Source organism: Misgurnus anguillicaudatus, chromosome 8, assembly GCF_027580225.2.
Source record: "Misgurnus anguillicaudatus chromosome 8, ASM2758022v2, whole genome shotgun sequence".
NCBI lineage: Eukaryota > Metazoa > Chordata > Actinopteri > Cypriniformes > Cobitidae > Misgurnus > Misgurnus anguillicaudatus.
In genome coordinates, this window is record NC_073344.2 from 19,519,329 (window position 1) to 19,542,780 (window position 23,452).

The 23,452-nt window shown below is 38.1% G+C and overlaps 1 protein-coding gene across 1 annotated transcript; it reads right to left on the bottom strand.

Moving 5' to 3' along the window:
- Window positions 1-1,937: 1,937 nt before the first annotated feature.
- Window positions 1,938-22,407, bottom strand: slc2a1b (solute carrier family 2 member 1b). The gene is made up of 10 exons (XM_055212551.2): window positions 22,088-22,407; window positions 11,855-11,950; window positions 6,143-6,303; window positions 5,764-6,004; window positions 5,518-5,680; window positions 5,258-5,445; window positions 5,038-5,142; window positions 4,859-4,960; window positions 4,571-4,774; window positions 1,938-4,482 (listed from the first exon to the last, which is right to left on the bottom strand). Exons 1-10 carry the CDS (start codon window positions 22,100-22,102, stop codon window positions 4,285-4,287), a joined length of 1,473 nt encoding a protein of 490 aa, XP_055068526.1. The 5' UTR covers window positions 22,103-22,407; the 3' UTR covers window positions 1,938-4,284.
- Between the last annotated feature and the right edge of the window lie 1,045 nt (window positions 22,408-23,452).

The window sequence follows — 23,452 nt, forward strand, 5'->3', positions numbered from 1 at the left end:
CTGTCTAAATGTCTGTTTATGTTTTTTTATCCTACCTATTGCAAATTTACCCAATAGTGTATTTTACCACCTCGGTGCTAGTTATAACGGTTGCTTAAAGGTATAGTTAATCAAAAATGAAAATGTTCTGTCATCATTTACTTACCCTTTTTTGTCTCAAACCTGTAAAAATGTTGTTCTGCTGAACACAACATAAGATATTTTACAGAAGAACGTCTGTAACCAAGCAGATCGATCTGGGGCACCATTGACTTCCACAGTAGAAAAAATAATACTATGGAAGCAGTGGCGGTCGGTGGCTTCTCTTCCGAAGGGCGCAAATTTGTATGTTCAGTGTCTCATTTGTGTTGCTTGTCATGTCAAAATATGTGTTCGTTACATCATGTGTTACATCACATACCTTGACGAAGGCTATTTGCCGAAGCGTTGGTTAAAATAAAATTATTTTGCAAGTGAGCGTGCAGTCAAATTTTTTTGCTAAATATTTGGATATATTCGTTTTGACTTGCACCTCGGACGGAGTGCGTTTGTTTCATTTTTTGATTATTCGTTACATCATGTGTACCATGTGCATCATGAGTCTTGTCAAAATAAGTGCCTGCTGCACACGCGTCGAAAGGGTTTATGATAAAAGAGACGCTCACGTTTACAAAATACAACACACTAACTTTACACTAAACTTATTACACATGAGATTAAGCGAGTATCTGGCAAACGCGAGCCACACACATGACAGGCTAAATACATGTTGTGACGAGCTTCGCATCATGCGCCCCCGAAAAAGAAGTCACCAGCCGCCACTGTATGGAAGTGAATGGTGCCCCAGATCTGTTTGCTTATTAACATTTTTTCAAAATATCTTCATTTATGTTCAGCAAAACAAATACATTTATACACGTTTAGGGGTAAGTAAATGATGACAGATTTTTCATTTTTTAGTTAACTATCCCTTTAAATGAGACTGCAAATGAGGACGCGCCATCTCCGAAATGAGCCAAAGATTGAGTTCGACACGAGCGGGTTTGTAATTTGCAGACAACACAAACATTCCAAACGTAAAAATGAGCAGATAAATCTGTGCTTTTTCATTGTCTGCAGTAGTTGCGCTCCTGTTACGTTATCTGTTTCAACCAGAAAGGGTGGGAGGGATAAAACGTCTCCAATATTTTGTATTTGGACTGCTGTACCAAGTTCAACCGCTAGAAGTCAATGTAACATAAAGCTAAAGCAAACCCTTCGGACGTGACTTTCACGATACAGCACTTACCCAGAGTACTTTATTGCTTTCATAAAACGATTACCACACAATACAAATATTAAAGTACATTTCATGAAGTAAAATCTCTACAAACCTTTCTTCCGCGGGAAAAAGACTGACTGACTGACGTCAACAAGTTTGTTCGACTTCATGCGGTGCCGCTAGAACTGACAAGAGGATGACGTCAAAGTACCGCGAGAGCGAGTCGAAATAACTTTTCTCTAAGATTTCTCGAATCACGCTCGCGGTACTTTGACGTCATCCGCCTGTCGGTTCTTGCAGCTCTGCATAAAGTCGACCAAGCATAGTGTTATGTTTACGTAACGTTGCTAAGGATACTGCTACGCAGATCAGTGAGTGATACACAGAATCTGAGTGCAGCGCTTTTATCGTAAAACACAGCTATTGACCAATCAGAATGAAGGACTAGAACTAATTGTTTTATAAATGAAAATATTTTACACAAATAATATTTTTAATATTATGCCAATTTGAGGGGAAACCTGGTTACATTAAGCTTCGACTATAGAATTGTGTTGTTTAACACTTCAACACTGCATACAGGATTTATTTATCGTTAGCATTACTGATTAAAAAAAACTATAAGATAACTTCTCTATTAATAAAACGAGTCACACTGATTCTTAAAGTTCACAAACACAATACGCAAAATGCATGGTACAGTTGTTGCAACAATTTTATTTCCATAAACAGTAGTAAAACTAAAAGCAAAATAAACTAAATAAATTACTTAACCTAATAAATACAGTATGGTAAACAAAAAGACAACAAGGTGTTAACATTGTCTTACACTACAGTATTGACCATGAGTGCATCAGGGGTAGAGTGAAATATATACTACATAAAAAAACAAAACAAGAAACAGATATAGAAACCTGTATACATGTACTACTACAAACCATACTACAAAACTACTTATTATGCATAAAATAACCAAATCTATCATACATTCAATATTCACTATTTACATTACAGCTGTTACTCAAACTCCATACATTAAAAGTCTGTGCGTGTATCCATTTCATTCAGTGTTAACAGCAACACACACACATACACACACAATATAAGATTTCAGTAAAACTATTGGATTCGCTCAGTTTGAGCATTCAGTTTATACGTGAACATGCATGCAAGCTGGAAAACATCCTGTGTGGACTTTTAATGTATAAAAACTTTACAAATACACAGAAATATACTCCCATAAGGAATGCTGTCTGGAAAATATTAACTTACACCACAAGCACACAAAACTCAATCATCGGCATTCTTTTGATGCACCTTGATAATCATACGAGGGTGAATTTATAGGGCTGACCATCATTTGCCTTTCCTCTCTTAGAAAAAAATGAAAATAAGTTAAGCAAATTCTGTAGTTAATTGTAAATGGAAAAAAACGCAATCCAAATTTGTTATGCCTAAAAGACATTTGAAATTTTGTAAAAGAAATTCTACAAGATAGAAACATGGCAAGGCACAAGCTTAACTTTCAGAGTAAGTTTAACTGCAGATATCTTAATTCTATTGTCTCTTTTCAAACCATTTCTATAGCAAGCAGCAACATATGAGGCTGTACAGTACACTATTATGCCATGGGAGTCAGTGCATTTTGGTCTCTCTTTTAGAAAGTGTTTTCTAACTGGACAACTGTTCAGTGAGTCTATATATCAGTCGACTGTGCAAAAAGCATTCGTTCAAACTTCTGACCTAGCTTGGTTCTGGAAAGCTAAGTAAAAGTTAAGCCAAGCGAAGTAAAGCTGTCTGAATGGATATGTGACCTAAGGGAAACAAAGGAGTACTTATTGCTGTTTTATTGACATTCAGTTGATATAGGACTGATGCTAATACTTTCTGAGAAAAGATGAAGAGTAACTTATAAATACTATATTGTGAACCTGGACCACAAACCAGTCAAAAGTTGCACGGGTATATATGTAGCAATAGCCAACGAAACATTGCATGGGTGAAAATAATTCTATAACAACTTTTATAACAAAAGATCATGTTCCATGAAAATATTTTGTACATTTCCGACCATAAACATATAAAAAATCTATTAATTATTAGTAATGTGTGTTGCTAAAAACTTCATTTGGACAACTTTAAATGCAATTTTCTCAATATTTAGATTTTTTTGCACCCCAATCCATCAATTATTCAGCTTTTGGATGATATTTTTAAAAAATTGACCCTTATGACTGTTTTGTGGTCCATGGTTACATATAAGTATCACTCCATCGTGTGTTACAAAGTGACTGATCTTTGGTTAAAGTATTAGTTCACCCAAACCTTTAAATTTTTGTCATTTTGTCTCCACTTAATGTAAAGCTTAATGACAGATTTCATTCTTTGAGTGACCTATTTCTTAAAAAGGCATCAGTGATGTTTGGCTATGTTACATAATTATACTTAACAAATATTTATTTGTTTTAGAAATGTATTTATCACCTCAAAGTATAATTCAAAGCTTGCACTCCAGAAAAAAAACCTTGTGAACAAAAATATAAATACATTTAAAAGATATGATAAAAATGATATCTTAAAAACAAGATAAACCTACGTGTTAAAATCAGTCTTTAAAAAGCTATCTATGCAGACTGGTGACATCATACATACACAAATTCATGCAATTGCACTTGTGTGAAGACTGACGACAGTGGGGATTACAGTTATCTGGAATACAGTAATGAAGTATTGAACAGCAAGAGGTCATTCAGCATTGACCTTTCAAAATGCTAGTTCGAGAAAGACCAGGTTACCTCAGTTGACTGTAAAATCTTCCACCCCAAGCAGAAGTAACAATAAAGAAAAAAAAAGAATAAAAAGAAGAGATTCTGACGCAGACATGACTTCTTACAATAAACATCTTTTTTTATAAAAGGATTATGAAACTCTTACTCCCTGCCTTGTGTTCAGTGGGAACAAGGAGAGTGGCCGGGGAGGAAGGAAATGTTTGATTGACAGCCCAGCGTCCCCCTCTCCTCAGTAGTCGCGTTCAAGGGTGGGGCTTAAAGCTGGGAGTCCGCCCCTAGGCTGTTTAGCTCTTCGGGCACGTGCTTTTCTGCACCTGCTGCTGTCTGACGAAAGCCGGAGGAGATTTCGTCGAACGTCCGACCCTTGGTCTCTGGGACTTTGAAGTAGGTGAAGACGAAGAAGCCGAGTAACAGCAACGTGAAGATGACAAACACGTACGGCCCACACAGCTCCTATTAAAGCAAACGTTAAAAACGTTACACTGATTGGGAACGCAAAATCATTCACTACGATTTGAGCTACATGAATGCGGTCTCTTACCTCCACATACTGGAAGCAAAAGCCCACGATAAAGTTCGCCGTCCAGTTGCAGAATCCGGCAACGGCCATGGCAGAGGGTCTCGGACCTTGACTGAACAATTCGGCCACGATGAACCATGGGATGGGGCCTGGGCCCATCTCAAAGAAAGCAACGAATCCAAAGATGGCCACTATGCTCACGTAGGACATCCACTTGACCTGATCCTGTGAGAGTGATTTGGCCCGTCAGATAAACTGCATTTTATATCAACTACCTAACATAAATATAACCTTCATGTATGTGCATACCAGAAGGGCAAGAGCGATGGTCATCAATATAGCAGATCCAGCCATTCCCAACAATCCCAAGAGTTGCAGAGACCTGCGGCCTGCTCTCTCCACCACAAACAGCTGCGTAAGAGATTATTGATTAACATCTAAGCAACCTCTTAGAAGTGTATAAACGCTTATATGTTTACTATACTTACTGATACTACAGTAAAAGCAGTGTTGACGACTCCAGTACCAATAGTGGCATAAACAGGCTGCTCCACATTCGCTTTCTCAAAAATCATTGTAGAGAAGTAAAACACCTGCACAGCATTAACACAAACTAAAGGTTAGACATCCGAGAAGTTGAAGACTTTTTGACCTCACTGCTGTCTAGAAGATACATCGTGACATTAAAGAGAAATGTGAAGCACTCACAGCGTTGATTCCAGACAGCTGCTGGGATAGATGGAGCATGATGGCGACCAGGATAGGCTGCCGGTACAACGGAGAGCGGAAGAGCTCGGGTATGGTCACCTTCTTCTCCCTCATCATCTGTCTGCTCTCCTCCTTCATCTCCTGCATGTCTGCGCTCACGTCCGTCGTCCCGCGAAGCTTTTTCAGCACTAAAAACATGCGAGATGGTCATTTTGAGGTCTTTGTTGCTGGTAAGGTTGTCATCGTGGGTCTGCGCTTACCTGCTTTGGCTTTATTTTCCTCGTTGCGCATAATAAGTAGAAATCGAGGGCTCTCTGGGCAGAAGGGCAGTAAGATGCACTGCAGCAGGGCTGGGATGAAGGTGAAGCCCAGAAGAAACGGCCACATGTCGGCGTTACCCATGATAGACTCCAAACCGAAGATCTACAGCGCACAAACAGAACAAACTTGAATACGAACCTCAAATGAAACAGTATTGAATACAGTACAAGTTCATGAAAGTGTACCTGTGTCATGAGGATGCCGATGACGACGCCCAGCTGATGAAGAGTGCCCAGGGCGCCTCTGAGGGCTGTGGGTGACACCTCACCAATGTACATGGGCACGAAACCAGTGGACAGACCCGAGTAAAGGCCCACTACGAACCGTCCAATAATGAGCATTTCCCAAGATGCACCAATCTTGGAGAAGCCCATCAAAGCTGCGGCAATAAAAGCTAAGACGTTAGCCATGAGCATGGAGTTTCGCCTAAAGAAGAAGGAAAGAGGAAATGAGATATATCCAGGCGCAGATATGAGGCATTGAATATACGGCCTGTTATTTGGATAAAAAATTTAATAAATCATTTTCAAACACTGGTGATGGTCACGTTATCTGGAGTTTCGCCTTCCAAAGCGGTTCACAAACAACCCAACGGAGAAGGATCCAATAATGCCGCCGATAGAAAAGATGGATACAGAGAAGGCCCAAAGAGTGGTCAGGGTCGTTTTAGGAATGGGCTCTTTATATCGATCATACCATGTTTCGTTGTAGAACATCTCAATGATCTGAAACAAACACATATAGTCATTGATTATTACATAAATGTCTCAATCAGAGGTGAACCGATATATCGGCCAATAATCGTTATCCAACAATATAAGCAATTTTCACACTATCGGCCAATAGTTTAAAAACAGCCTATAGTCATGGCCTATATATCCTGTCAATCAAAAGAGAACAAGAAAATGCAATGAATTTGAGCTCTGTGTATAGAAAATTTAAAGAAACATCACTAGTTTAATATAAATGGTCATAATTAGGGATCGACCGATATGGATTTGTTTAGTGCCGATTTATGTTTCATCAGCCGATACAGGCTGCCGATTTTCTTGAGCCGATATTTGGAGCTGATACTGCTTTTGCTCACTCAATTTACATCATAAAAATGCAACGATGCCAAATGTTACAAGTCTCAATTTAAAAAAGTAACATTTATTGAACTTAAAAAAAAAAAACTATATTTAACAAATAGTAAAAACAGGTGAGGGTGCTATGGAACCATGAACTGCACTCTCCACAATGACGAGGAACTACTAGCAAAGGATATTAATTTCTAGCACTTTACTACTACATATATACATAGAGAGTAGAAATAAAAACTCGCTTTGTGCAGCCATTATCAGCTGTTAGGCTGAGCTTTCGATGTTGTCATGGAAAGGTTGGTTGTTTTTAGTCACATGACCTGCAATCGCTTGCGGCATCCAGCATTCTGTCTGTTAATAATGGCGGGAAAAATCGGCGAGCACAGCAGCCACATATCAGCCGATACACATAAAACTCGCAAATATCGGCCAGCCGATATATTGGTCTATCACTAGTCATAATATGAATTAATAACATTTATGAATGAACTCAATTTCATCTTCAGAATTTAGTTAATGCAAGTTAATATAACCACCAAACTATCTGTATTGGCACTGTTTTTGGCAGTGAATAATTGAATTATTTTTTAAATATCGGTGCATCTCTAGTCTCAATAATAAAATAGATAGTTGTATATATAACCCACTGAAGTGCCTTGAAATGTGCAGCATTTTTTTTTTGATGTGGTGACGCTAGTTTAACTGAAACAGTAAGTCATAACGGAACTATCCAGAAGACCCTCCCTATTTTTTCTATTTTTTAATAACCAGGCGTTTCGACACAGTCGAGAGAGACCCAGAGGGCGGGATGCTTTAGCATCTAAAGAGCATTTGATTGGACAGGAAATTTGATCAGAAGCTGAAGTGCAGGGTGATTTCATAAAAATTCTAGACTTTATTAGCCTATGTGCCAGACTAGGTTTTGAATGCTTATATCTTCTGTATGAAAATGTTATCAGCGTTTTGGACCATACAAGTTTATAGTTATTCTTAAGCCTAACGTATTTATACTAAAATGAAAAAAGTTGAATTTTAATTTCATGGGGGCTTTAAGTGTATGATAGTCTATTATAGTTTGTTATCACTCATCAGGTAAACATTTGCATCATAAACAGTAGCTGTAAACATTGTTTGCGATTTAAATAAAATCATTTTACATAATGTAAAGTACATTCTGTGAAATGATAACCTTGATAGCTTTAATATTAACTAAGTAAAACCATGCCAAAGTTTGAAATCAGTGTGAAATCAATGGGTTAAAATCAGACTTGAGATTTCAGACAGGGTCACATTTTAGATTTTTTTATTCTACATTTTTTATGAATAAGCTCTTCAGACTTTATAATATAGTCATCTATACTGTAATAAGCTATTTTATCCAGTAGATGGCTCGCTGAACTGTGCCGTATTAGGTTTCGTAATGAAACCGAGACACACAAAAGGGAGTCAAGTATCTACAGCATCTCTGTGCTACGTGACAAGCTCGTGTTTATAAACACACGCTGTCCGTAACTCGAATAAAGAACTTGTCACTTTAAGAGGATTAAACACTCTCTCTCCTTGTCACCTGCCAGCGTAATTTGACAAAATATTCTGTACGATCCATTGGCGTCACAACTAAGGTCACCAAGCAGGTCTCTGTGACCACTTCCTTGTTTCACACTGTCAGCTGTCTGACACGTTCGGTATGCAGAAAGCCCTTCAGCGAATCGGCATCACCTAAATATCACACAAAGTTCAAGTCATGTGCCTGAGGTCTCAATCCCTCAGTATAAAACCACTTACATAACACTATGGTGCCTGTTTTTTAACAGCCACCAGGCACGAGCTTCACTCAGGGTGCGAAACTAAAAGTAATTTGTTTTGGTCAGGTGCCTGTTGTGTGGCCAAACTGTATTCGTATGCCAGAGATAAAGTACTCTGAAATGAAATAACCATTCAAAGACACTAGTATTTAGTTGACAGGTACTGGAGGATCTTATCTCAGTGATTATTTATAGAGCAGGTCTACGTCAAACAAACACACAGACACACCCTTATCGAGACACTCCTTCACTTGAAAAAACTATTGATCTTACTAGTAACGCAGACATGTAGCCTACAAAACATATGTCAATATCATACATGCCTGCGGATGAATCAATTCAACTTGGTTTATAATAGCTATAAAAATGCCCAACAGTTAGTATTACTGCAATATTTTTTTATATTTACCGTTTAATCGTGCCAGTGTCATGGCTTGAAAACCCTTGTCCAGCATCAACCAATTTAAGCAATAACAAGTGGGTGATTCTCACGAAATTAGACTTATAAGGTGTCATGAACCATGTTGATAAAAAAGTAAATGCAAAGTAAGAGTATCAAAAGAAGCATACAGTTACAAACATCTCTTCACATACTATTTTGCACATGATTTCAAATGACATCATGCAAACCAATTTTGGTCTTTTTTCCGCATTTAAGGGGAAAATGTTCATTACCGCAACATGTCCATGACTGAATTTGGGTTCTTTGACATGGAAATATTTATAATTAAAAAATCTAAAAAATAAAAAGCTTCAGGGCATGTTATACTATAAACACTTACAGTAAAGAAACATGTGGTTTTTGGTGATCATTGGTAAATGTAAGACAACAATAAGAATTATAAATGTGTCCAAGACCTCATCCTCCGCAACAATTTTCAATCATTGTTTAAGCCCTCAAGGAACTAACATTTAAAAAAAAATGTTGTAAGGGACATGATTGACTGTGACACTCAAAATGGCTACCAGGTAAGCAGTTCTTATTTTTTTGTTTGTCATAGTACCTAGACAACTTTTTAGTGCTCATTACCGAAACATGAGTTTGTAAATGCATATTTTTCATGTAATATCATGTTGCAGTAATGATAATTTTTGGGAATGATAATCTAAAAAATTTCAATAATTCTATAGGAAATATTTTTTAAATCCTCTAAAAATAATGGTTATAGTAAGTTCAGTGCCCGGTTGCATGAAAGTCCTTAAGCTAAGAAATCCCTTAAATATAAGGTTAAGGGTGCCCTTAATAAAAAATGGGTTGCAAGAAAAACCTTTAAGTGAACCTTAAGGCTGTCAATAAGTATTTACCCTTAAATGCTAAAGTATTACCTTAAGTTCTGCTATGCGTTGCAACAAAGTCCTTAAGTCCAATTTTCCCTTAAAAACTTAAGGGACTATAACAGGTCCCTTAACGTCACACGCGATGGCTGATTGTATGGTTATTTATGAAAATGAAGTACCAACGCGCATTTCTAACGATCGAAATAATCCCTAGAGAAAAGTGATGCGTATTTATTAGGAGAATAGCGGTTTGATCGTCCGTCAATCTAAAGTGTTTCCAGTTTGAATTACTTTGAGGTTTTATACATGCGGCACTTTACAGTCTGTTATTTGCGATGTTTCATTGTACACAAATCCGCCGTCTGTCGAGCTGCGTGCGTTGATTTGTTACCGCTGTGAGATTTTGTAACCATAGCAACCGCGTCTCCGCTGCCGTGTTTTGGCAGAGACTACCGTAAAATACTTAGTATAAACACTTAGGTAAGGGTGACAGTTAAGACCTTTGTTGCAACGCTCTTAAATAAATCCCTTACCTCAGGGATTTTTTCTCCTTCAGGGAAACCCTCACTTAAGGAGTTTCATGCAACCGGGCACAGACCTTCATCTTATATATTTAAAAAAAAATAGCTTCAAGGGTTTTTTAAAAGTTCTGATGCTGGACACCTTCTAAATCTGGATTTCGTGAGAATCACCCAAATACATTCATTCACTTCTGCTCCCATGTGTTTGTAATGACAGTGCTTCACTGACTAAAATTGTTTTCCACATTTATGGAAATCTAGTTGTACTGATACACGTTTACTTCATAAATGATGTAATCTGATGAGTTTAAAGCTCCTTTCTACTCTTGTTTGTTTGATTGCAGGTCATGCACATCGTGCAACTTACTCCTGGGTCATAAAGTACACTCGATTTCTCACAACATACGCCGGCAGATGACTTGCTGATTTGTCCGGTGTTTATGTGTTTTTTCTGAACTAGATGAACATTTACCTCACAACCCCAAATGTGCCATGATTAAAGTTAATGTTATTTATGTGATGTTTATGCAAAAAAACTGCAGTTACATGTAAAATCATTTTTAAATTTGGTTTGCATCAGTACTTTATTTTTTACATTTATAGACATTGTTCACAAAGCAATGATAATTTTGATAATCGCGGTGATTATAATTTATACTGTTTCATCTCTACTTCAAAGTAGTCACCCTTCGCCTAGATTTTGCAGAATCATACTTCTGGCATCATATCAAGCCTAAGAAATTCTTAAGACCTCACACTGATATGTTTTATAAACAATATTGAATAAGTTTCCATCTATACACAATGCTTTTTTGCTGCGTTTGCTTTATTATTTGGTTTAAGTCCTCCATTGAAAAGCCTTTTTGTTTTGTTTATGTTTGTCTCATTTCAAACATTTAGAGAAATCAAAAGGTTTTTAAATTTTTTAAAAACATTTTAAGAAAGTTTTGAACGTCGTGTTTGTCTTTATGGTTTGTATTGGTGACTCAGATTGCCATGGGCTCTAAGGACAGGAAAAAAGCACGGTACGAGTAAGAGCTTAAAATCAATACACTCGATCCAGTGTCTAAATGCCAGAAAAGCTTCATTCACATAAGCAAAACCTGGCCCCTAATCCAACATGTACATCTGAACAAGCTGTGCTATGTGTAAAATGACCTACACCAGGATGTACCTGAACAGTGAATGTTTAATGCAATACAAAATCTAGGCTGGTTGGTTGGCTGGCTTATTATTATTCATTCGATGTTTCTGTCCAAATTGAATTAGAATATGTAGATAAAGGGTAAAATCTCCATGTGAAGCAGTGTAGGTTACCTCCTCTTAGTTACCTTTCTGAAACTAAACATACGGCATGTTATCTTTGTGTATGTGTGTGGCCATTGACAGTCAGGGCTTTGGACAGCTGCAGCTGTCATTATTTTGAATGGGCGGCTGATAACGTCAAAGGTTTGAGGGCGATTGGTACATGAAATTGTAAAGATGGTGTAATCTAATGCTGTATATATCATTCACGTATGAATTGCACTGGTTGGATTTCAAGCAAAGTCAAATGTAATCTGGTGGAGGGTTACGGATGTGTGTACTCACCTTTTGCGGGGCATTGATGACACCTGAGTTGTAGCCAAACTGAAGTGATCCGATCACAGCTGTCCCAACAGTCAGCATAAGCGGAAAGGTCAGCTTCTGTTGAGGGAACAATATCAAAATTTAGCCGGCAATTTTTAGCAATACAATGGTATGAAAGTCTATTACTGTTTCTTGTAGTACTGCATAAGCAAAAACATGACATGTCAGCTTCTGGCTCAAATTATGATTTTTACATTAAACATTGGCTCAAAAAGTGGCTGTGGGTTTTTGGATACAACCCATAATTCGGCATCCAATGAACGGAGAACGTAAAAAACATTTATTTTGTCAAGTATTTCAAGCAACTATACTAATAATAAACAGCTGCCTTTTCAAAGAGCGTTAAATATAAAGTATTCAGCTTTCCATTGTTTCCATATCCAGCTTCACCCCCCTTCCTTTCGGGATGTTATGGATTAGCTTTGGGCAAGCATTTCCTTCTGTTGCAGTACAATAGAAAATATCAACCCTGTGGTGTTTGGGCTGTTGTGATTCAATACCTCACAGAGGGGCTGTTTACACCTGATATTAAGATGCGTTTTGGTCGATTGGATCACATGTGGACGACCCTAAATACAGGCATAAAACGTTTTGAGCTTGTCCACTTTTGACTATATTCCGAGACTGTAGTGGAAAAAGCATTCGCATTGTTGGCTCACATGTGATCGGATGTGTTCGAGCAGCCACAAAAGTCCACCTACTCTCCGGCTATTGATGTAATGTGCGATGTACCGAACACAATGTTTTTACATCGGTCATAACTTCTAGCGCAAAATTGATGTAACATGCTATGTATCGAGCACAATTTTTTCTATCGGTCCTAATTTCTAGTGCAAAATTGATGTAATGTGCGATGTACCGAGCACAACGTTTTTACATCGGTCCTAACTTCTAGGGCATAATTGATGTAATGTGCGATGTACCGAGCACAATGTTTTTACATCGGTCCTAACATCTAGCACAAAATTGATGTAATGTGCGATGTACCGAGCGCAATGTTTTTACATCGGTCCTAACTTCTAGAGCAAAATGGATGTACTGTGCGATGTACCGAGCACAATGTTTTTACATCGGTCCTAACATCTAGCGCAAAATTGATGTAATGTGCGATGTACCGAGCGCAATGTTTTTACATCGGTCCTAACTTCTAGAGCAAAATGCATGTACTGTGCGATGTACCGAGCACAATGTTTTTACATCGGTCCTAACTTCTAGGGCATAACTGATGTAATGTGCGATGTACCGAGCACAATGTTTTTACATCGGTCCTAACATCTAGCGCAAAATTGATGTAATGTGCGATGTACCGATCGCAATGTTTTTACATCGGTCCTAACTTCTAGAGCAAAATGGATGTACTGTGCGATGTACCGAGCACAATGTTTTTACATCGGTCCTAACATCTAGCGCAAAATTGATTTAATGTGCGATGTACCGAGCACAACCTTTTTACATCGGTCCTAACTTCTAGCGCAAAATTGATGTAACGTGCGATGTACCGAACACAATGTTTTTACATCGGTCCTAACTTCTAGAGCAAAATTGATGTAATGTGCGATGTACCGAGCGCAATGTTTTTACATCGGTCCTAACTTCTAGAGCAAAATGGATGTACTGTGCGATGTACCGAGCACAATGTTTTTACATCGGTCCTAACATCTAGCGCAAAATTGATGTAATGTGCGATGTACCGAGCGCAATGTTTTTACATCGGTCCTAACTTCTAGAGCAAAATGGATGTACTGTGCGATGTACCGAGCACAATGTTTTTACATCGGTCCTAACATCTAGCGCAAAATTGATGTAATGTGCGATGTACCGAGCGCAATGTTTTTACGTCGGTCCTAACTTCTAGAGCAAAATGCATGTACTGTGCGATGTACCGAGCACAATGTTTTTACATCGGTCCTAACTTCTAGAGCAAAATTGATGTAATGTGCGATGTACCGAGCACAATGTTTTTACATCGGTCCTAACTTCTAGATCAAAATGGATGTAATGTGCGATCTACCGAGCACAACTTTTTACTTCGGTCCTAACTTCTAGCGCAAAATGTATATAATGTGCGATGTACCGAGCACAATGTATTTACATCCGTCCTAACTTCTAGCGCAAAATTGATGTAATGTGCAATGTACCGAGCACAATGTTTTTACATCGGTCCTAACTTCTAGAGCAAAATTGATGTACTGTGCGATGTACCGAGCACAATGTTTTTGTATCTGTCCTAACTTCTAGTGCAAACCCACAGTGTTCGGCACGTTCCTTAGACTATCGTTGATGAAACGAAAGCCACTGCGGTCTGCCTTTCCTTATTGCGACTGTGTGAAAGTTGCGTAAGCTTATTTTAGTAAATAGTTGAGAAAGTCCTTACATATACATGTACAAAACATTGTGCAGCGTGTTTACTAACAACACAAGCAGCGGTACTCTGACATAATATTAATGCGAGTCAACTTAAACCCGTCATTTCTCCCGCTCATGTTTTAACGACTCGCCCATAGACCATCCCCTCGTAGTAATTTAGGGCAGAAATGGTCGAACATGAAAAAAAAAGACGGATTAAACACTGTGTGTGAATGAACATGTGTCTCTCTCGTCCACTTGTGATCCGATCGACCAATTATGCATCTTAACGCCAGCTGTAAACAGAGTCACGGGGAAGTTCATGAATAATCATTTTCCTCATACCAACTTAAAGAGGAACTGAAAGCTGATTTTGTTAAACTATTGAGTGCTTTTGCAATAATGAGACACAGTCGCAGTGATTTGAATGAGACGCTAAAGTTGTCTGGGAAATACAGTAACTGAACTTTTACTTATAAAAGACTGTTATGCAAGTCTTTGGAGGGCATTTTGGTCTCGAATTTCGGGTTAATCAAATTGACCCCCAAAAGAAAAGGGCTTGCGCAATACACCGTCAGCAGCATTTAGCTCCTGTTATCTCAGAATTGAATTAATCCAACAAAGAGATTGACTTTTCTTCCACACGCAAAGTTTCCCACCAACAAGACAGTCACTTTTAAAACTTGGTGAACAAAAATGGTGCATATGGTATTTGGCAGACACTTTTATCCAAAGCGAACTACAGTGCATTACATGTGTGTTCCCTGGGTTTAAACCCATGACCTTTTGCGCTGCTGCCGCAATGCTCTACCCCTAAAATATACAGGAGCTGTCAATGTGAATCTTTGACAGCTGTAGAAATATATGAAAAACAAACCCTGGTGGCGTGATGTCACATGCTTGCGAAAACTTGTACAGAAAGCCTGAAGCACTCCTTAGGTAAAGTTTACTTCACTTTACCCTACTTCAAGGTGCAGCCTATAATTTCGTCTAGGCTATTACGGGCTTAAGAAACTACAAAACATTAGCATTTTTTAAGATGTCATGATGCTTGGATATGCCAACATGGCTAGGGCATTGCTATGTGATCGGCAAGTTGTTACGAGCACTATTTGTAGTGTACTTTGCTAAAGGTATTCTAAGTAGTTGCGTGATGATGTTAAAGAGATAGCTCACCCAAAAATAAAAATTCTGTCATCATTTACCCTCATGTTGTTACAAAGTAAACACAAAGGAAGATATTTTGAGGAATGTTTGTTACCAAACCGATAAGATTGCCCCATTGACATCCATAGTAGGAAAAAATAATACTATAGAAGGCAATGGGGCTTCTGATCAGAATAAGTAAGAATTTCCATTTTTGGATGAACTACCCCTTTAAAGCAGCACTAAAGGTTACTTTCAACAGCCTGTTTTTTTTAGATAGATGTTAACATGTCTGAACAATTTTAAGCACTTACATTCTTTCATTATAAACAAATGGCTTGGGAAGAACAAGACTCCAGTTTTGGAGTCATCCTCGAATGTGTTCGCCATCGTGTACACACTTGTACACACTTCGGCTTAACATGCAAGAGCTAACTAAAAAGGGGTCAGAGATGGACACACCTTTGCTAATTCCTACAGTATAGGAGAAAAATGTAGTTCATTGAGTTTATGGCTAGGCTGTCAAACCAGCCCTGGATCAGGATGCCACGTATACATACAAACAAAACCCTTGTGAGGTCTGTCTAGAGGCGAGACTATTTAAGCATTTATTTGGTAGCTCATAATGTAAAAAATGTTGTCAGAGTGGTAGCTCTTGCTTCATAATCTCACATATGAAAAGCCATAAACAGTAGCCAAGTTAACTTCCCTAAGGAGTTAAGTACATCCTTCCTGCTGGTAAAACATTATTTCTGATAGCAAACACAACTCGAGAGGGTTTGTATCTCTTTAAGAAGATGAAAGCTTTGAAAACTCTCTAAATATGGAAGTTTTTACTTGCGCCTTACCAAGGGGTAGGGCTATAATAAAACATTCCTTTGTTTGATCCATGCCTTTACGCTTAAACTACCAGCAGTACATACTATAATGCATACTGTTCACAGTGTCACACTAAGTACATTAATAAATACCCTTCCCATAGAACAAAGTGTGTTTGTATTTGGGACGTGGACCGGTTTGACAACTTCACATGGTTTATAATAACATTACGCTAGCCTATGTTTATAGGTGGAAATTTCTAGCGTTGTCATGCTCTCTCTCTCTCTCTCTCTCTCCGAATACATGGCGGTCATAAACAGACACGCCCTTCTGCTGATATCACATGCCAACAGTTAACTTAGAGACACATGAACATTTGTACACACATGTCATGTTTTGTCGATACATGCTTGTTATATCCAGTTATATACAGTTTAGGTAGGGCAAAACTAGTTCATGATTAACATCACAATGCATATTTACAGGTTCAAAGCATTTGTGTTTTCAAATTGACATCACCTCTGTCCATGCAACCAAACTAGCATGCAAATGATTTTCGCTATTCATGACAAAGCTCAGGTTGTTCTTTCATTGTAGACTTACACAACAAATTTGAGTCGATATTCACACTGCATAGGTTTCTAAAGCCAGGATTTGGAAACCAGCCAAAGCCAAGTGCTGTATATGTGTCTGCACTCTCTTATGTTAGTTGTTCATGGACAAAACACATCATAAAATAGGTGCAATAACACTTAAACTAAGGATTAACTGTAAGTGGCCAAATTTCTGCCTTGTTAACTCCAATGGTGTGAAGATCCGTATCTGGTTAGATAAAAAAAGTTAGATAAACAAAACAACTTCCGTAGTCTAGCTTTTATGTCTGTGTATAGTTACGGCCACAGCATTTACAAGGAAACAATGTCTTGTTGACGTTTTTACTTAGAAGTACCACGGTAAGCATAATAATCACATCATTTTCCCAGAACTGCATATTAGAATGACTAATTTGTTTCCTCGTGCCAAATAAACACTTTGAACTAATACTGTTTAAAATGAAGACCCTTATATTGGAAACTTTTGTATCTTTTCTGGTTTTCAGACTCGACTGTGGAAAACGACACAAGTGCGAACGTATACGTGACCTCTTACACCCACACAAATTATTACCATGACACCAGTTTGTTAAAAGTCACTTTACATTACAAAGAAATTATGCTTTGCAGCTGCCACTGTTTGTTTTTCACATGTTATTAAAATGTATAAATTTTATATAATGACTTTGTTGTTCAAAAACTTTTTAGAAGACACTCGAGTACAAGAGCTTACTCTGCAAACCCAGACAAAGATGTCTCTGTTTCTCTCAGACAAACTTTCTTTATCTCAAAGTGATGCCGCATTTGGCATGTTTCCCTTTCTCTGGAAGCATCAACATTATTCTAGCATCTACTTGAAGCTTTTAGTTTCATAAACTTTGAAAGTCACTCAACTAATTTATTGGTCATTTTGACTTACGTTGTTTACTTTGAACTTATTACACACGAGTTTACAAATCTTGGGTCTGTCGCTATGAAATGTTATTACAAGGCTATTACCTTGCAAACAATATTATGTAACCTACAGTGAATCATCTTGCACAGAATTTTTTCTCCTCCCTGTGTAAAGTTTGGGATAAACAACATTTCAGTACAGATTCTGCATCATTTATCAAGGGAATAATTTACTGTAATGACTCTTTGTTTTCCATAATTTCATAATCCTGCTCTCCTTAGAGATCACATATTAGCGCATATTAGACTGAAATACAGTAACATGCATAGTCAGACGCAGTCATGCAAAGGTAAAAATATAGACGGCCTGTCTTGAGAAATCAAAGTCTTCTGACAGTTTGCATTAAAATCAGGTTTCATCAAAAGATTTCAATGTATGTCTTACTCTTTTCACAAATCTGTGAATTTGTGAAGCTTTGTAGTTTTATATGGTACAGGTCAACTGTGAACACCTGCAATTATTTTATTTCACAGTCATCTTGTTTCACACTTTCATAAAAAAGGTACAAAAGCTGTCACTGGGGTGTTATCTTTTTTGTATCTATCCTATAGAATGCATATTAGTACCTCAAAGGCACATAGTTGTGCCAAATGCATACATATATGTACTGAAATGGTAGATATTAGGACCTTTTTAAAAGATACCATCCCAGTGACAGCTTTTGTAACATTTCTTTTAATTATGTTTTTAGTAGAAACTAGCTGTGAGATTGCAATTTCAACCAACCTCAATTTCGAAACGCAATGAGAAACTACAGTAGCTGCCACAGGACAAACATTTTGTCGTCTGAGACAATGTAGAGACGAAACAAGCATTGCAGATCAGTTTGTCCGTTTAGGGCTACAGTAGAAACATTAGGGCTGTGATGGTTGTAATGGTGGTGATATGGTGCATCGCGGTGGTGAAGTGCGAACCGCGGTGATCTGCAGATCACAAACTATGAAAAATATAAAGTACAATCTCGCTCAGCGAGATGTCTTCAAATTCATATGAACGCAAACGGCCAGCAGACTAGTTAGTGCGCTGTTTGCAAGGGAAGGCAACTGATATCAGTGATGACCCGCTGGCAATGAGGCAAGATATTCTCTTTTGGTCACTCAAGGTTGTGAAAAAGTATCAATCTGCGCTTCCAGTACACCAATGCATTTTCAGAATGACTGGAAATATTATAACCACAATAAAGTTCACCACTTGAACCATGTGTTGTTTCACAGATGGAAGTGCTGCAATAAATATGCACATAGGCGCCGATTTTTTTTTTCAAAATATATGTATGCATTATATATAATGGGGCATACACACCAAATGCGAGTTCAACGATATGCACGAATAGATTACATACAAAGGCAATCCAAAGACGCGATCAGACGCTTCCTCGTGTGGGGGGATGCAAATGACGCAATATGGGTAGCGCATTTGCCGCAAAAACACGCGCTATTCGCCTCAAACGCACCTTCCCTCAAGTTGAAAATATTCAACTCAAGCGAAAAATTCGCATGACACAAAGTTAAATCGCGCAAGTAATCTAGAGCGAGTAACGCGATGCCCCGCGTTTGGTGTATACGTAGCATAAGCCTATATGCATCAATGCGTGCATGCACGTGTGTACGCCCACATACATACACATTCAATAACCATGAATTCGAGCATTACCATTGCGGTGGTAAAATACTGCCACCGTCACATGACGGCAACTTCCATGTATGGAGTCCCGCGGTGTATGTATAGGAAAATGGCTCATTCTAAGGTAATAAAAACAATACAGGTCTTTAAACACCACTGATAATATAGTTACATATATTATTTTATATCATTTCTGTCACGAGATCCCAATTAAGGGAGGTTCCACGTGAGCACTTTTGGTGCAGACCCAGGTCTGACTGACACCAGAGTTGATGTGAACACTGTTTTACGAACTCAAGTGCGCACCTGCGAACCGCACCAAAGTCCCCTTAAAAAGGGTAGTCTGGGGTACGATTCGTGTGGATTGCGGTATGGTTTGCTAATCATATGAATGAAATCGAACTACATCGTGGAAGTAACCGCTATTAATGACGCACATGGGTGTGTTTGTGCTCATTGCACATGGTGTGACAAGCACTTACAATTCCGCCTCAGAGTCTATAAGAAGTGACGCGCCGTAAACATAATTTCTGTTAATTTTTTGCTTGCCTCCGCAAATGACAATGGAGGGCCCACTTTCTTTGGTACAATTTAAGAATTTTTTCTAGCAGACAGATGCAAGTGGGTTTCTGTATTTATTCTTTGATAACAAAACCAAAGATTCAAATGAAGAACAAAGCCGTTCATAGCCGCTGCCTAGCAATATCAGTTCAAGGCTGCAGCTTGATGACGCAAATGTACCGCAGTTCAGAACCAAATGATATAATGCAAACAGAGACCAGCGGGGGAAGGGGGAGCAATCAAACTCGGGTTCAGACCAGGCAAATGAACCAAGTATGAAAGCACCCTAAGGGTGCACAATATTGAAGGTATTAGCAAAGACAATGTGGATGGACAAAAGAGAAAAAGACAAAACTGTCATCCCAACACAAATGATGCCCATCAAGCAACGGCTATTGTTGGAAATCTTCGAGCATGTTCTTCTGTCTGGCTGGATAATATATGTAAACCTCTTCCACACAAAAAACATCATAAATCAGCTCAAACCAGAAGCAGGACTGGAACGAAAAGCCCAAGCACATGGGATATGTTAATACCAATGTTATGTATGCACATTTCTCTAGTATTAGTTGAGCACACGACCACAATTGTGCTGATTGAAAAGCATTGAAAATGCAAAACACTGTGTGTGCTGGGAACAGGTCAAGAACATGACCTTTAGGGTTGAGCCTTGAGCTCAACGTTCCCCATCTAGAAGCCAGCTGAAGCTCTCCTCTCCCTAAGGAATGGTCCATCATTCCCAGCACGTCTACTGAAAACTAAAATAAATCCAGCAATATCACAACACACTGTAGAAAGACTACCACACTTTTTAACTAGTGCTAATTTGGACAAAGTTGAGAAAAACACACTGCAAATATTAATAAAAATGAATTTGTCTTAACCTATTCAGCTCTTTATTCATTCTATTGTCTAGCAGGACAGTGTAAAGCTTCATGGTTGAGCAACTAACTCCATCTATCACATCAGTGGTTAGGTTAGCCATGTATAACAGTCTACTAGTCACGTATGAGTCTCGGAATTAGTCAGTGGCCTGGCCCACAGTTAACAAAGAAACACAGACCAATAAGATGCCACTTATATATAATTGATTCCAGCAATTGAATGCAAGCAGTCACGTACATCACACTTCTGGCTCTAAACCTACTATTAAGATGCCTAATAAAATTTGTACTCAAACAAGGTATTTTTAAACATTATGTACCTACTTATGGCAGAAATATACTGTTAGAAAAAACGTGTTATTCATAGATGGAAAGAAAGACACTAAGTGTCATACTTTGGTAATATTTACTATATTAAACTGTAGTAAACTGAAGTAGTACACTTTATGGTACATAACTGTGGTAATAACCGTAGTATTAACTATAGTGAATTACTAAACTGTACTTAATATACTTTTAAATTTACCAAAGTAAGGTTTTAAAAACCACTATTGTACTTAGGAATTATTACAGTTTACTATAGTAAACACAAAAGCATACTACGGTCAGAAAAAAAGAAAGAAAGAAAGGATGTAGGATGGATGAAAGAAGGATGAAGGTGGGCACGTACACCACGACTCCGGCCGCGTCTCAATACCTACTCTACACTAACACAGCATTCTAGTCATCCAACATACGTTAATACAAAAAAAAATGCTGTCTATATATTTAAATCACTAGTTTTGTAAGACAAAGCAGTATTTCTAATAAGCTTTGACCTATCTAACAGCAACGGTTTTGAGACACAGTCAAAAATTAAGGGTCCAGGATTTTCAAAAATGCTGTCTAGGTAGGTAGCACCCTAGGATTTTGAGACACATTCTCTCAGCTTAAACAAACGAGTTCCCGGCATCGACTGAGGGAAACCACCAACACTGGCAGGCAGTAAGAAACTTTAACACCCTCATGGCATGACTTTGGTCAGATTTAGTTGTTACTCAACTAGTTTGTCAACTTTTGTCGCTTGAAATGCGGGCTTGTGAAGCTATGTTGCTAATCTTTTCTGACTGACAGAGAAAACCATTTACCTAACATTAGACACATACAAAGCCAACACACACCAGTAAAAACAGTATATTTTCCAGTTTATGGTATTGTTAGGCTTTACTTCTTCACCTTTTTAGCTATTTTTCCATTTTACTGAAAAATACTTTTTGAGTTAACGTACCTTTCCGTCCTCCATCGTGCTCTGTCAAAAATCTCGATGACGTCTTGACGCGCGTTAACTCGGCTCAAACTTCGCTTTTCTTCGGCGTAAAACTTACAAATATAACTCACAATGACAAATAAATAAGTAAATAATCAAATAAATAAATAAATAATACAACTTGGTAACGTATCTTCAGGCGAAGACTATGAGCATTCTGTTTCTCTTTTCGAAATCGTCTATTTCTCGTTTACGTCTCGTTTTTTCTCCTTCTCTGTCTTGTCTCGACTATGTCTATCGTCTGCTCGTGCCGGTAAAAGTGTGAGATGCTGTCGGGGGGTCGCCGGGTTAATATGTATGACGCAACAAGTCGGGGTAAAATGGGCCGGACTGAGACCTGCCCTGTGATTGGTTACTGCGGTGACGACGTATATGAGATGCGCAAGAGCGTGCCACCGTGGAAACATACACGAGTAGTCCATTCTTCTTTGATGAGAATAACCAAGACGTCGTTTTTGACTAAGCAGTGATGATTTATCACGAGTTTGTTCATTTAGAGAGTTGTTATTTCTTTTAAATAGTTACTATAATTATTTTAAAACTATTAATAGTAATAGATTAATACAAGAATTTGTTATGAAGACTCATTAGTTGATTTTGACAGAATTTTATTATCAAACTTTATTAGAGACTTACTCAACTAAAATACAAGACAATACAAACAATCTGATGTATTAATTAACATGTAGAAGACGAGAACTTAACGTTAACTAACAGTGCATTCAAAGTACTTTTTTTTTATTAACCTACATACTTTTTTATCAATGTGTGAGAAATGGATTAAAATGCACAACCTTTGCGCAGCTAACACAATGTTCCACCAATTAAACTAAAGGAACACATATTATTATGCTGTTATCAAACCCCAGGCTTAGTATTGTGTGTTTTTTAATTAAAAAAAAGATTATTAAATACAATGGTATAGCTGTAAAAATGCAGTCCCTACTGAAAAATTCAGCAAAGAGGTGGCAGTAGCTGGTCTAAGCTGGTTCTTCCAGCCTGGCAAATCTGGTCAAGTTGGTGGGCCAGCTGGTCTTCCAGCATGACCAGCTAAGTCCAGCTAGACCAGCTTAAAAAGTGACCAAAACACAGCTGGGCCAGCTTGTTACACCAGCAATACCAGCTAAAACCATTAGCTGGATTTTTCAGTAGGGGTGGTATACTGTAGCAGCGCAAAAGGTCATGAGTTCGAATCCAGGAAACAAACATAAAAAATCTACACCTTGTAATACACTGTAAGTCGCTTTGGATATAAAAGCATCTGCCAAATGCATATTTTTTGTGGCAAGATTATTAATGCAAACACGACACGTGCATATTCTGATA